Source organism: Fringilla coelebs, assembly GCF_963513975.1.
Source record: "Fringilla coelebs genome assembly, chromosome: 1".
Lineage (NCBI taxonomy): Eukaryota > Metazoa > Chordata > Aves > Passeriformes > Fringillidae > Fringilla > Fringilla coelebs.
Window position 1 is genome coordinate 55,443,011 of NC_140028.1, and position 14,575 is coordinate 55,457,585.

The following is a 14,575-nucleotide window of genomic DNA, read 5'->3' on the forward strand; positions in this document are numbered from 1 at the left end:
TGCTAGGAACTTATTAATATGACCTCTTTGTTAATTGAATACATTTGGGTTTTGTTGATATTTTAATCTCGTATTATTTAGAATAGATTATGAAAGCCACATGTCTGAGCTATGCAATAAACAGACTTTGCTGGAATAGAATTTGTTATCTTTTCAATCTACCAGCTACTTGGTCTGCTTCCCATTGTCATCTGTCTTATCAGTGAAAATTTCAAAATTCATTGAACATTTTTTCAGATTTCAGAAATCTAAATGTCACATAGCCAGGTTCCATAGGAATACATTCAAGGCTCAATTACTCTCCATTCTATTATTCAAAGTGAAGTTTAGTTGTGGAAAATTAATCCCTTTCTTATTAATTTGAAGAAAAAACCACTTTGCTTCTTATGTTTATCAGATATAATATTTTGCTGCCACTTTCAAAGCATATTGCTGGTGAAACTTTGTTTTTCTAATTTTCTTGAAATTTTGTGAGTATTTTTAAGCCACAACAATATATAACCTTTAATCTTCTGTTAGTTTAATAAATATTCCCATTCTGCTGGATTTTTCATAATGCAGGAAAGTAGGTTTTTGCACTGCTCATTCCAATTTGGTGCTTGAGCCTTCACTTACACCTACAAGGAAAAGAGCTATTATCTTGATTTTGGATATAACCGAGCTGAGACAAAAGAGAAAAAATGTCACCCTTTTAATTATAAACAATCTGTGATGTGAATCAGACCTGAGTCCCAATATTGTGACCAAAAACTCACACTCTATTTAGCAACATCTAAATTTGCAGAAATAACTACTATAATTTTATCCATATTGCAACAGATCCATGCTCAGCAGGGATATATAGCACTGTCCTTTTCCCTCCAATGAGTGTGATTCATAGTGGTTTTCTGTCTGTTCCTCTTTTTCCCTCTCCATGGCTTATGTACCATGTATGTTGTGATGATGGCTACAGGCAGCCAGTGAAAAATAATATGGTAGTTTCTGCTAAATAAAAATTTTGAAAATTCAGACTGAAATTTTTGCATACATTTTCATCACTTTGATGTGAAACTCAGATTTCCTGTGTGCATGACAGTTTGCTTCCAAATGATTGGGTAATTTTGCCTGGTAATTTAACTATGACAGAAAAACAAGCATGCCAGAAAAAAACAAGGCAGAAACAATAACACTATTAAATTGTATATTAATTGTATTTTTACCCATCTTGTAAAATGGGTGAAATAGTGCCAGGCAGTCTGTTGGTGAATTAAAAGTTTCAACCCAAAGGTGATTAATGGCAAGTCCAACATACATAAGGGAAAAAAGAAATAAAACTCTAAGCTAGCATTCAACAAATAGCAGATGAAGAGATATGTGTCCCAATGTGCCTCTTCTTTATTTAGTTTGTTTATGTTTCTTTTACTGCTGACACTAAGTGCTGGAGGAGCAAACGGCTGCCTCTCTGGAAATCAGGGTTAGCAGCTGTATTATGTACTGGGCATGAAATATTCATAAAATCATCATATTTTGAGAAGGCATATTTATTTTTTGCTGCATATCAGCAGAGCTGAAAGAATGAAACATGGAATTTTCTTCTAGTTTTCATTTCATGTCAGTTAATTACAAATTAATTAATTATGCAGATCATCAAATGGACATAACAAAAACTACTTCAGATATTTAAGTATTTCATTACTAAATAAAAACATATCTTAATTATGCTAATGTTTTAGAAGTAGATATTGGTAAACCAAATATATGGCAAAATAAAATAATTTCATATATCTGCAAAGTGTGGCATGTTTTCAGTATTTTTGAGTTAATGCCTTGAATGGGTATCCAAAAGATAAATGAAATGAAATTAATCTTGACCTTAGAATTTAGAAAATGAATGCAGAATATTCTGTTCTTCCTAGCTCTAAAAGAGTGGGTAATCAAATACAGAAGATTGCATCTTCCAGGGAAGGAAGTGTTACCCAAGACATTTTGATGACTGGTTCAGGGAGAAGATACTTGAATAATACAATCATGCACTGCATTACCCAGTAAATAAAAATTAGTGTGTTTGGTGACTATTTAAAATAAGCTTATGGCACGTCAGTGCAACTCCTAGTCAAAGACCGTTATATTAGCTTTGGAATGAATTCATTCCACTCTTGCTGCAATCACTGATCCGCTGTTACCTTTCAAAGGCAAACTCAGCTTTTACAGCAGCTTGTGTGATCCTTGACACCTTGTCTTTCTGCAGGTGTTATCAAGACTGCCCTTCCAAATATGGACAGAGAAGCCAAGGACCAGTACCTGTTAGTTATCCAAGCAAAGGACATGGTTGGGCAGAATGGGGGATTGTCAGGGACTACATCTGTAACTGTCACCCTGACTGATGTTAATGACAACCCGCCCCGCTTTCCACGCAGTAAGTTACCTTGTAAATATGGGACTTGTAATATTATTCCTAAACACTGCTGTTTTCTTTACCAGCTGTGCTATTTCTAAACAAAAGGTGCTTACTTTCTATGTCAAGTTCTTTGTTAAACACTGACTGAAAGACTATGTTGTTGTTATTATTATTATTATTATTATTATTATTATTATTATTATTATTATTATTATTATTATTATTATTATTTAGTAAGCATAGTTTTCTTTGCCTCATGTATACCAGATCAGTTGAAATGGTATACAGCAGCAGGGACATTTATTAATGTATTTTACTTCATCTCTATGAATAAATAAACAAAAAAAATATATCCTAATTGATGTTTAGGTCTTTCCAGTTACGATTCAGAATTCTTTAATTTTTCCCTTAACCCCTTGTATTCCTTTGGCATTGTGACCTGCTTGCAGTGTTTCCTAAAGAGTTAAATACCAAAGAGCTGGGAAGTCACCTTCCCTCCATTTGATTTCTTTGACCAAAGTGGCTCTCATCCTAACCTAAAGAAAGGAGCCCACAGTTGTAGGCTCAAACCAGAAGAGCTCATTTTATTCATAGCATTCTGTCTGGGGTGCTTTTTTTATTAGTAAAAAAAACCACCCCAAAAACGTGGTAACATAGAAAGTAATGTGAAGGATATATTCATGTCAGCTCCAGCCTCACCTCCCAACGATGGAAAAAATAGATCTGTACATAATAGATTTCCTGTTATTTCAAGCCACCAACTGCTTGAAATAATAATAGAATAACTGAAGTTGTTTTTGAAGGTGAGGGTGTTATTGGCTACAGAACGCACTCTGGTACCCTTTTGACAGCATATATATCATTTTCTGCTTGAATAAAAAAAGCTAGAATTCTCAAGATGGTGCACTTACTGTTAAAGAAATTAATATATATTAATTTCTAGTGATATTCAGATTTTGAACTGCCTAATCAAGATATAAACTATAAAATAATATGTTTTTATATTGATATTATTTTACTTACTTGCTTTTCTTTCCTCTTTTCTGGTAAACAAAGTAAAACTGCAGTATCAGGGACTCATCATGATTTGTATTTAAGTCTTGAATTTTATTTTTGCATCTTTGCTTTGTACTTCTCTTGTAATGTAAAGAAGTTATGCTTGTTGTACTTAGAGTCTATCACAAAGAAAACCTAGCAAAAATGGCAATTCTGTTTCAAAACTGAAGAATATTTTCTTGTAGCCTGAGTAAATGTTCAGGCACAGGATTTAAAGTAATGCAGATTTAAGAAAGCTCTATTTTTTTTTTCTGCTTTCAGTCCCAGAAGACTTTGAATTCATTAAATTTTTAAATTTTGCAGGATCATATCAGTATAATGTCCCAGAGTCTTTGCCAGTGGCTTCTGTGGTGGCCAGAATAAAAGCTGCAGATGCAGATGTTGGACCTAATGCTGAAATGGAGTACAAGATTGTGGATGGTGATGGTTTGGGAGTATTCAAAGTTTCTGTTGACAAAGACACCCAGGAAGGAATCATAACCATTCAGAAGGTGAGTCTGATTTTACCCACTGATTCTGTTTGGAACTCTTCAAGATGGGGCAGGTAATGAGAGTATGAGCTTTTGTTCCTAAGAGCCTTGTCTGCTGTAAATGTTTCCATTGATATATTTCATCTTGACTTGACTGTGTGATTTTGAGGTTTTTAACGACTCATGCTGAAAAATATACTGCATTTTCTTTGAGGTGTATATTTTAAAGCCTTGCATTTGAATGGGAATCTAAACTTTAGTCTCATTTGTCTTTGTATTAAATAGTAGAAAGTGTGAAAATATATCTTGCAGCAAAAATGGAAGCTCCAAATAAAAAATGGATCCTGAAATTAACTTTGCAAATAATTATCTGGATGTCTTTAGCTGAGGTAGTACTATTAAGAAAGCACACATTATTAATTTAAAGTTATATAACAGTAAAAGTATTAGGTTTACAAGATCATGTATTATTTAAAATATTATTTAAAAAAAAACCTGAAAAATTTAAATAAGTATTTTTTCTTCATAGATTTCTACATGTGCAGTTTGAAAGCATTATGAAATTGAAAGATCATGTTGGTATAAAATTATTAAAGCTAAGCTTTCTCACATTGCTGCAACACATTTTAGACTACCCTTTTAAAAAGTAAAAATGTGCTGAAATATTTTTCAAGAAAACTTAAATTTTTTTAACAACAAAAGAGCTACAACACTTTATAAGAATCTCTCATATAATTTCCTGCTCTTAATGGGTGAGTGCTTGGCAAGTCCCTGTGACCTTTGTTATGCAAAAGGTGGTATTTCATGGCCTGGGCTTCCCACCCAGAGCTCAGCAGGCAGCTCCCATTGCAGCTGCTTACCCAGCTACCTACACTGAATGGATTCCTCAGAAATTTAATATCCTTAAAGTGTGGGAATGACTTGGCATTTTGAAATACATGTACCTATGTTTCCAAACAAGGACCTATATTTGTACTTAGTATTATTCCATTACAGATTTTTCTTTCCTATATAGTCTTTAATCTTTGTAAACTTCACCTCTCGGCTGCGGTGCTTTTTTGTCTTGTTGTGTTGGGTTTTTTTTCCCTTCTCTGATGTATCAATTTCTTCTTGTAGCAATATAAATCTCCAGTTATATTTCTCTTTGAAAGAAGTTAAGAGTGCAAGATGTTGCAAAGCAATGGGCTAACTCTCTGATGCCCTTAACACCTGTTGAGAGCTGGTAACCATCTATAGATGTCACAACAAATGAAGTATGTTCACCCTTGAAAGAGCATAATATGTTTAATGTGAATCTGTTTTCAAGAAAAAACATACATCTTAGGCTTCTTACAAAATGTACTACTTAGCACATTTGAAATACAAGTGATGAGAAGTTAGTCTTTTTGTTCAACAGCCAAATTCAGTGTGGCTCCTTCAGTTTGCTCATTTAAAGTTTTTGGGCAAGGATTTGGGATAAATGTGCCTATCCTAGAGGGAAAACATTTACCAGTGCCACAATGAGCAACACTGAATCAGTCAGGGTCTTCAGCAATCAAATGTGAGAATTGGTGAGTTCATTTCTAATTATTTTTTTTAGTATGGTTTTGTAGTCATGGTATTTGTTCCTGGAGTATCCTGATTTCAGTGCTATACAGTGGACCAAATAATTGATATTTGTTATTTCTATAATAATTTTAGCTAGGGAGCTGAACTGGAGTTTTCATTACTGAATATTTGTCCAGAGAAGGGCTCTATGGAATAGCTGTTCGACTACATCAAAAGGGTACAAATTTTTGACCCAATCAAATGGTCTAATCTGCTAATAATTTTTATCCTACATACTGCTATATTTTGACACAAGAATTCAGACTTCTTTCTCTACAGTGTTAGACCTTTCCTCTAATTTTCCTACAATTTTTGTTCATCTGTGTGGTAGGTGGTCTTTGGCTAGTGCAAGGTGCCCACCAAGCCAGTCTATCAACCCCCCTTCAGCAGGACAGTGTGAGGAAATAAGGTGGAGAAAACCTTGTGGTTTAAGATAAGAGCAGTTTATGAAAAACTGAAGGTCACATGCATGCCAACCAAAGCAAAAAACCAGAAGATCTTATTCCTTATGGAAATGCCCAGCTGCTTCCTGGGAAGCAGGGCTTCAGTTCAAATAGCAGTTGCTTCAGAAGGCAAAGGTTGTAAATAAGAAATTCCCACTCCCCACTCCAACCCCAACCTTTCTCTTAGGTTTTATAGCAGACATCCTGTGGCATGGAATATCTCTTTGGTCCTTTTGGGTCCACTGTTCTGGCTGTGCTTCCTCCCCAGATCTTGCCCATCTGTGTGGGAAATGTTGGAGAGACAGCACTGATGCTGTGCCAGCACTGCTTGGCAGTAGCCAAAAACTGGCGTGTTGTCAATACCTTTCCAGCCACCAATGCAAAGCACAGCGCTGTTCTGCTGTGGGGAAAATTGACTGCCCTTCACCCAACCCTGACATACCCAAAGGTGATTTCCCACACTGAGGGCCACCTCCCAAACTTCAGGATATCCTTAGTTTTTCATTTTGACTCCAGGGAACCTTGTGCTTTGCCCAGAGCTCAAAGATATTCCCTGCCAGCCTTGTAGAGAATGTTGTCTAGGATAGAAGTGAGGTACTGAAGCACAGGGCCTATCAGGTAATTGCACTGTCTTCTGGACAATGAATTGCATTAAAGACAATTATTAACAACTGTGTATGCAGGTTAAGTAGGTTTCAATCACTGAGCCTTACCTGCCAGATCACTATGGAGTCAGAATATCCCTGTGTGATAATGTGTGCATGTTAGTAAGAAATCAGGGAAGAAATTAAGTTTGTAGCCTGAAATCTGCCTAAAAGTTTTGCTGTCCGGCACATGACGTTCTGTACTCCTCTGAGCGCAATTACCTTTCTCCTTTTCATGCCCTAAAATCAGCTGAGGTATTGAGAAACTGCTCAGCCTCAAAATGCATGCCTATCTTTTTCAACTTCTGATTATTGATATGCTCAGATGTCACATTTGTGTACACATCAGGCAGTAAAATGCCAAGGCAAAGACTTATGAAAAGGCACGCTTTGGTTCTAAATGCAAATGGGTGCTTTAGCTTTGCGTACTTCTGCTGCAATTGTACATAAAGCTCAGCAGGCTGGGCATGAAAATCACCGGCAGTAACTGAGCAGCTGAAGGCACTTCTCCATTCATTTTTGTGCTGGGTGTTGTTGGAGAAAGTTTGGCACCTGGTTATCCGAGTTCCACACACAAGCTGAGGATTTTGCATTCTGTTTTTAGAAGGATAACCACTTCGAGGCAACTTTGAAAGTTGCCTTCCTCACTCAAAACTAACACTTCTTTTAACACATAAGTAGCATTAAATTTAAAAAAAGAGAGTGTTTGTAAGAAAGAAAAGAAAACTGCAGGAAGAAAAGTGAGATTTAAGAATTCACCATGTAAAGATGGATTTTTATGTTCTTTTTTATTTTTATTCCACAGCATTCATTTTATGGAATATTAAAGAAAAATGCTCAGGGATGAGCAAGCATTGCAGGAAAATGATCTTGTTTGAAACAGAGAGACACCAAGTGCCATGATATTAGAATGAGAAAAGTGTTATATGGTTAGGTGTATCTCAAGATTACTGGTGAACAGATTTGGGAGTGTTTAATTTTTTGTTTTGGATTGCTTCCATGCCTGTTTGAACACATTTCTTCTCTGTACCCTGCAACAAAGAGATTTCATAACATCACGAGTCAGTGGAAAAAAAATTGGTTTTTGCTATTAGTAGTGATTTTCTTTGAAATATATGGAGTGTCTTCCTTCCTTTAGAACTCTTCTGCCTTGCTATAAACCCAGATATCTCTCTTGCTTGCACAGTTTATTCAGGCTGGATTTTTCTCCTAACACTTTGAGAACAGTGCTGTTTTCTGAGTGGTAGTGGTGGTTCTGCCCATAGTTCTTGCAGCCATGGCAGGACTAGGGATTACATGTTCCTGAACATGCTAGTACTGTTGCTACCTAGTGCCTAATGTCAGTGTAGATTAACTACTAGACCAAACCTCAGCTCAAAATAACATTTTGGCAATGGTCTGGCACTCCTGTGATTACTCCCTTGACCATAGGGAAGCAGACAAGGGAAGAATGTTTTCTTTGTGTCTCTATCCACTTGGTCTTTGTCCTTTCCAAGAGTAAAGAGTAGGACTGTACTACAGCTTATGCAGCACAACTAAGCAGCATGTGTGCTTCTTTCACTGCAGAGTTTTTGCAGCCCTATGGGCTTTCAGACCCTCGTCACACCTTATTTTATTTTATCCCAGTTAGGATACTTGAATCAAAATGAAATTAATGAGATAAGTAGTTCACATATTGAAGGAAGTTGCTTAAGTTTCAAAACAAGAAAACCACCACCCCCCACCAAAAAAACCTGGAACCAAATAAACCAATCAAACGAAAAAAATACCAAAAAACCTCACACACAACATTTTAAAAATATTTGGGACAAGGACTAATTTTGTTCATTAATTTATGGCTTACATAGCGACAGCAGGTAATTTTTGGGTAGAATTTTTTTTGGTAATATTAGAGAAGCTAAAATTTCATCTAATGACAGAAGCTAGTAAAACAGTGTTGAACCACTTACTTGGTTATTGGCACTAAAAAAAAATCTACTCTCTTCTGCAATACATTAATGAATTTCATACGCAAAACATATATCCAGCATGTATCTACAATGGTGTATAAAAATGTGTAAATCCATTTTAGACTATTTTCAGCATTTAATTACCTGAAATAAGATATGAAAACTTCTAGAAGACAAACTTTGACTTTCTTTTTCTTTGTCTTTCCTCTTTCTTCAGAAGTTGTTATAAATAACAAGTGAATGAGACCCGTAAGTAAAATTCTCAGCTTAAACAAAGGGTGGGAAAGTGGTAGGAAAGCTAATAAGGGTCTTTTCCTGTAACCTACTATATTCATACAATTTGTTGCCTAGTAGTTTCAAGTCCCTGTGGAAATCTTCCTACTTCTTTTTTGACTCGTTTTCTCTTCTGTTAAATAATACTAACAAATAAATGAAAAGTTCTCACTTGTCAAATGAAAGAGAAGAAATCTTTCTTATTTTTATCCTGCTTGGAGCAGTCCATGCTACAGTTCTGATGTTGTAAATAATGTGAGTTTGGCTAATCTCTGCACTGTAGCACAGTCTTTGTGGTAAGTCATAAAATGGAACAGAATAGAAGAGAATAGAATCATAGGATAGCATAATTAAGGGTGGAAGAAACCTCCAAATTAATCAAATCCAGTCTTTGATCAAACACCACCATGTCAGTTAAACTATAGTGGCACATCCAGTCATTTCTTGAACACTTCCAGGGATGATGATCCCCTGGGCAGTCTTTTCCTAGGCTTAAGTACCCTTTCAGTGAAAAACAATCTTTGTGATGTCCAGCCTGAACCTTTACCTGTCACATCTTGCGGCTGTGTTGTCTTGTACTATCCCTAGTTACCTGGGAGAAGAGGCTGACTCCCTCCTCACTACAATCTCTTTTTAGATAGTTGTAGAAAATAATGTTCTCTCTGAGCCTCCTTTTCTCCAGGCTAAACGAGCCCAGTTCCTTCAGCCACTCCTTACACAACTCATTGTCTGGGCGATTCACCATCTCCATTGCCCTTCTTCCTGCACTCCCACACCTCCTGAATGGGGCCCAAAACTGGACACAGGACTCAAGGTGTGGTCTCACCCGTGCCAAGTACAGGGGCCAGTTGCTGCCCTTGTCCCTCCAGACACACTGGTTTTGATGCCATCATTGGCCTTCTGGGCACATGGGCCCACGCTGGCTCATGACCAGCATTCCCAGGCTCTTTTCTGAGAGGCAGTTTTCCAACCACTCTGCCCCCAGCCTGTAGCACTGCAGGGGTTGTTGTCACTCAGGCACCGAACCCTGCACTTTTGTTGTTGAACTGACCTCAGCCCACTGATCCAGCCTGTCCAGATGTCTCTGCACAACCTTCCTGGCCTCCAGCAGATCAAGGCTCCCACCCAAGTTAGTGTTGTCTGTAACTTACTGCGGTGCACTCCTATCCAATCCCCCTATCCCAATTATTTATAGATATTAAACAGGACTGGACTGAACACTGAGCCCTGGAGACCACCACTGGTGATTGGATGGCAACTGAATGTAATTCCATTCACTACCAACTCTCTGAGCCTGGCCAGTTTTTTACTCAGTGAAGAGTGCACAGGTCGAAGCCATGGGCTATCAATTCCAGAGTAAAACGAAACTAGATGTGTAAGTTGCCTTTAAGCTGGATTTAGGAAAACATCCATCTTATGTGATCTTTTCAGAAAAAAGAGTTGTAGAATTTATGAAAAGGAATCAGGCATTTATATTTCTTAGAAGTATCTCAAAATTTTTTCTTCGTTCACAGTGTGACTCAGTTCTCCATCTGTAGAGTAGGATCAATTCCTTCCTGTGGTTTCATTTGTAATTTACATACTGCTATCAATGCTCCGTTAGTAAGGACTCTGATCATTTGCATAACTCAATTTCACAGTGGTGAGGGTGTTTGGAGAAAAAGCGTATTTTTTCTGCATATATTGGAGTTTTAAAAAATGTGTCAGATTTTCCTCTGCAGTAGAAATCTTCAAATTGAAGAAACATTTATGGAAGCAAATGATGATTCAGTCACTTAATACAACAGATTCTGAAGTGTCCATGCAAAGCTGTGTACAATTTTGAAGCGAATTCATGTTGATTTTTGACAGAATCAAATTGTAATTCACATGAATGGAGTCTTGGCTTTGCTTTCTAAGTTTGTACATGCACAAATCCTTATTTCTTGTGGTTTCCAAACCACTATTCCTAGAAATAGTGTACTAAAAAAAGCATCATTTAAGTACAGATCTCACTTCATCCACAAAGTTCCAGGATAAAGTTAGACTTCAGTAATATTAACAGCTTAGTAGCAAAATTTCTAAAGATAAAACATGATGCTCTGTATCCACCTACACATTTATCAAATATTTGGTACTTAAAGCGGTTATGGTAATTTAATAATAAAAAAGACTGCAAGGTATATTTTTATTTTATGTATCATATGTGACTTTTTGAAATGTTATGAGACAAATGTGATTCAAGCCATTTGGAAGTCTATGGAGAGATTTTAATGAATTAAAGGGAGGGTGAAAAAAGGACCAAAGACCCCTAAATACTCTGTAGAGTGAGGGCTGCAATGTCTTACTGCAGAAAGTGACAAGCATTAAGATTTCCCATGCCAGAGTTCTTGCTCACTTTGCCTTCATTTCTACCCTCAATACACAGCCCCAACAAAATATCACTAACTGGTATGCATGTTAAAGGGAAAAATATTGTTGTAACATACTTTCTCATAGAAATTGACTGCTAAGAGATTATTTTAAAACCTGAGTTCATTCTAAAAGCAATATTGGCAATTATAAAATGGGGGTGGGGGAAGGAGAGGGTTTATGCATAAGCTTTTGAGTGAAAATCTATCTTTCCATTACTGTTAACATTTCTTTTTTTTTTTTAGCTAGAAATTTTTCTTTCAATTCTATATCAGAGTTTACAATGTAAGAACTTGAAGCTTCCCTGGTTCCTTTGAGAGATTGTGTGCATTTGTTTGATGTACTGCAGTTTTCAATATAAAACCTCAACTGGGCTTAAAAATGGGATTTTCACCTCTGAAAAGTACATTATTACAAAGTTACCATGCAATAAAAATGAACATTATAAAAATGGGCTTTCTGTGAGTTATAACTTTATACCCAGCCTCTCTAAAATAGAAGACTTGTTTTGCAATTTCCTTCAGAGAGGATAAAATTCTTACCCCTTTAAAGGAAAAGAACAAAAAAAGAGACAGCCTCACAAAAGCAAAGATATGGATCCTGCACAGGATCTAATCAGATAATACTAATGCTCAGCTATTAATGCAGCTGTTAAGCTCTATTCACTGTACTGAAGGACTGAAGTATATGCTTTCCATTTAACCTTCACCATTGATATAGTAATTTTCAGTCTGTTAACTTGGTTTTCAAACACTAGATTTTTGTGCTTTTGTTACAGCAGGAAATAAGGAAGGCCTGATCCAAAAACCATTTAAATAGTGCTTTCTGTATAACAGACACCAATGATAATTAGATAAGAAACAAAAAAAGAAAATATTTTCAGGTCCCTTTCTCTGTCTCTCATGAGAGTGTAGCATGCAATTTCTTCATTATGTTATCTAAGAAATGTTGAAATATTTATGCCAGGTCAAGTGCTCTTGCACATTAATCACATCTTAGATATTTTGTTTGTTTTTCCCAGATTATATTCTGCCTCAAACTCTGATTGATACCTCTGTATTCCCTACAGGATCTGAGGTTGTATATCTCAGAGAAACAGATTGAGGATGATGACTGTTGCTTTTGTAGATGTTTCCACACCCTACAGAAGACAAGCTCTGCTAGAAAGAACTGAAAATAACATTATTGCCACTGCAATAAAATCACTTCATACTGTAAAATCCATTTGTCCATCCATAATTACTCTCTTCTAAACACTGTCTCTACTTTATATGTACATAGATTCAATTTTTAAAATTTATTTATTTATTTTTCATTAACAAGAAGGATCCTTATCTATTTTGAATGCTGCCAGCAGCATTGTGTACCAGAGGATATCTGAGGGAATCCTACAGAAAGATTCATGTTGCTAAGAGCAGATGTTTACTTCTTTCAGTTACTGAGATTCCCTTACTAGTGACTGGTGAAAAGCAGGCGTTCACCAGCTGATAGCTTTCCTGGAAGAATTTTCCTACAATCACACTAAGGACCATATGGTGGTTTCCTCAGATGCATATAGCATGTTAGAGAAGGTTGAACATGCTCTTAGTAAGTAAGACTGTTTAGAATATGTATCTACACCACTGTTAGTTTTTCATCCTTTTCTATGAGGAAATACTTTACTCATGAGTGTGTATGTTTGGTGAATTCCCTACTAGTCTGACACTCTTTCATGATAAACTTTCATATGTAAAAACCACTTTTTTATGATTTCAGTTAATAAAGATCTAAAGTAGTCATCTTTCATCAATATAGGGACATTTCTTTTTTTGTTGTGTTAGCCTATTAAAACAAAATTAAAATTTATATAATTTTTTCAATTACATATATGGTTTTAATTTTGTCTATTAAATCAGAAAATTCATAATTCTTTTTACTTTAAAGGACTGTGCTGTTGACATTAGTGTATCAGAAGAAGCTTTATTTTCTGCAGTCTCATGATAAATTTCCATGGTTATGATTAGGTATCACTGTAATCTCAATCATTCAATTTCAACAGATATCATGAGGATAAATTAGCTTTCCTTTCTCCACTACCTACTTTTGTACGTTCTGATTGAAAATACACTGTGAAAGGGTCGGTGTTTGGGCTGTTGAAGACAAGTTTTGGTTTTAGTGGGTTTTTGTTGTTGTTGGGGTTTTTGCGGTTGTTGTTGGTTTGAGGTTTTTTTGGTTGTTGTTGGTGGGGGTTTTTTAGGCTTTTTTAGTCCAACAAATGCTAACCTTTTGCCTCTCACATTTTTTGGGTTATCATTTCCTTATTTATTATGCTGTTTTTTCAGGTCATAATTTTTTTAATTAATAGTTTGCTTCTATTAAATAATGTAATGCCTTAAGATGACTTAAGAGTTTGTCCACTCTTTAATGTTGCTGCTCATCTGGTCATATCACTTGCCTAGTTGTTATCACCACATGATGAACTTTCTGAGGCATTTTCATCCTTCCAACATCACACTGAATTTGCATTATGGCTATGAGGATGTTTCATAGCGCATACATTGTCCTTTAAATATAAAACCAAAGTGAAAATAAAAAAAACTATTAAACATGCTTTTTTAATGAATACTGATCAGTTGTATCCAGTACAGGGAGCAGTATCCAGACAAACTTTCTATTTCAGCATGTTTTCCAAGAGCTGTGGATACTGCAGCTTTGATTCAATGCAATAATAAGTTCAATGCTTGCGTAATATGAGGATCACGAGTATTTCCATTTGGAGAAGCCTTTTGCTGCCACACAGAGTTTGTAAAAGTTCAGTGCCTTTCTGAGTGTGTTGTGCTGCAGTTCATTTTTCATGTTTGAATATAGACTGTTTGCAGCTGTATTATCGCATCAGCATAATCACTGACTTTAAGATGCTCATTTGGGATTTATCTGACTGTAACTAGATAGAGAACTTAGGCCCTGGTAGGTCAACAGATGTGTGTTTCACCTCTGTTGCTCCTCTGAGTGAATATTGGAATGTTTTGCAGATGCTGGAGGATTAATTTGCGAGCACATCTCAGATCTCTGTGATGTATTCAGAAGCAGAACTGCAGAAAAACATTTTTAATCTATTTTATACACTTGGAATTATAGTTTGAAGACATAGTTGAGTAACCAGACTGTAGCCTTAGAAATGCTTCATTATTTTGCTGCTGTTTTTAATGATTAGACTTTGAATTACAAAGGAATAGTTAGTGGGATGTTTGATGCAAGCTGTCAAATTAAGACTATAGATACAGGGTAAAGGGTTCTAATATTCACTTGATGTTTTCTTTCAGTAATGGCTAAAATTATTCTTTCCTCAAATAAAATTTTCTTCTTTCTGAAGAATCTGAATGTCCTCAGATCACAGATGTCTCAT

The 14,575-nt window shown here is 36.0% G+C and overlaps 1 protein-coding gene across 1 annotated transcript in view; it reads left to right on the forward strand.

Moving 5' to 3' along the window:
• Positions 1-14,575, forward strand: part of CDH7 (cadherin 7) — a gene marked incomplete at both ends in the record, with an annotated part of 71,235 nt that overhangs the window by 38,726 nt on the left and 17,934 nt on the right. Inside the window, 2 exons of the mRNA XM_084202594.1 lie at positions 2,228-2,395; positions 3,737-3,924. Coding sequence (XP_084058720.1) covers positions 2,228-2,395; positions 3,737-3,924 — 356 coding nt within the window. The remainder of the gene's footprint in view (positions 1-2,227; positions 2,396-3,736; positions 3,925-14,575) is intronic.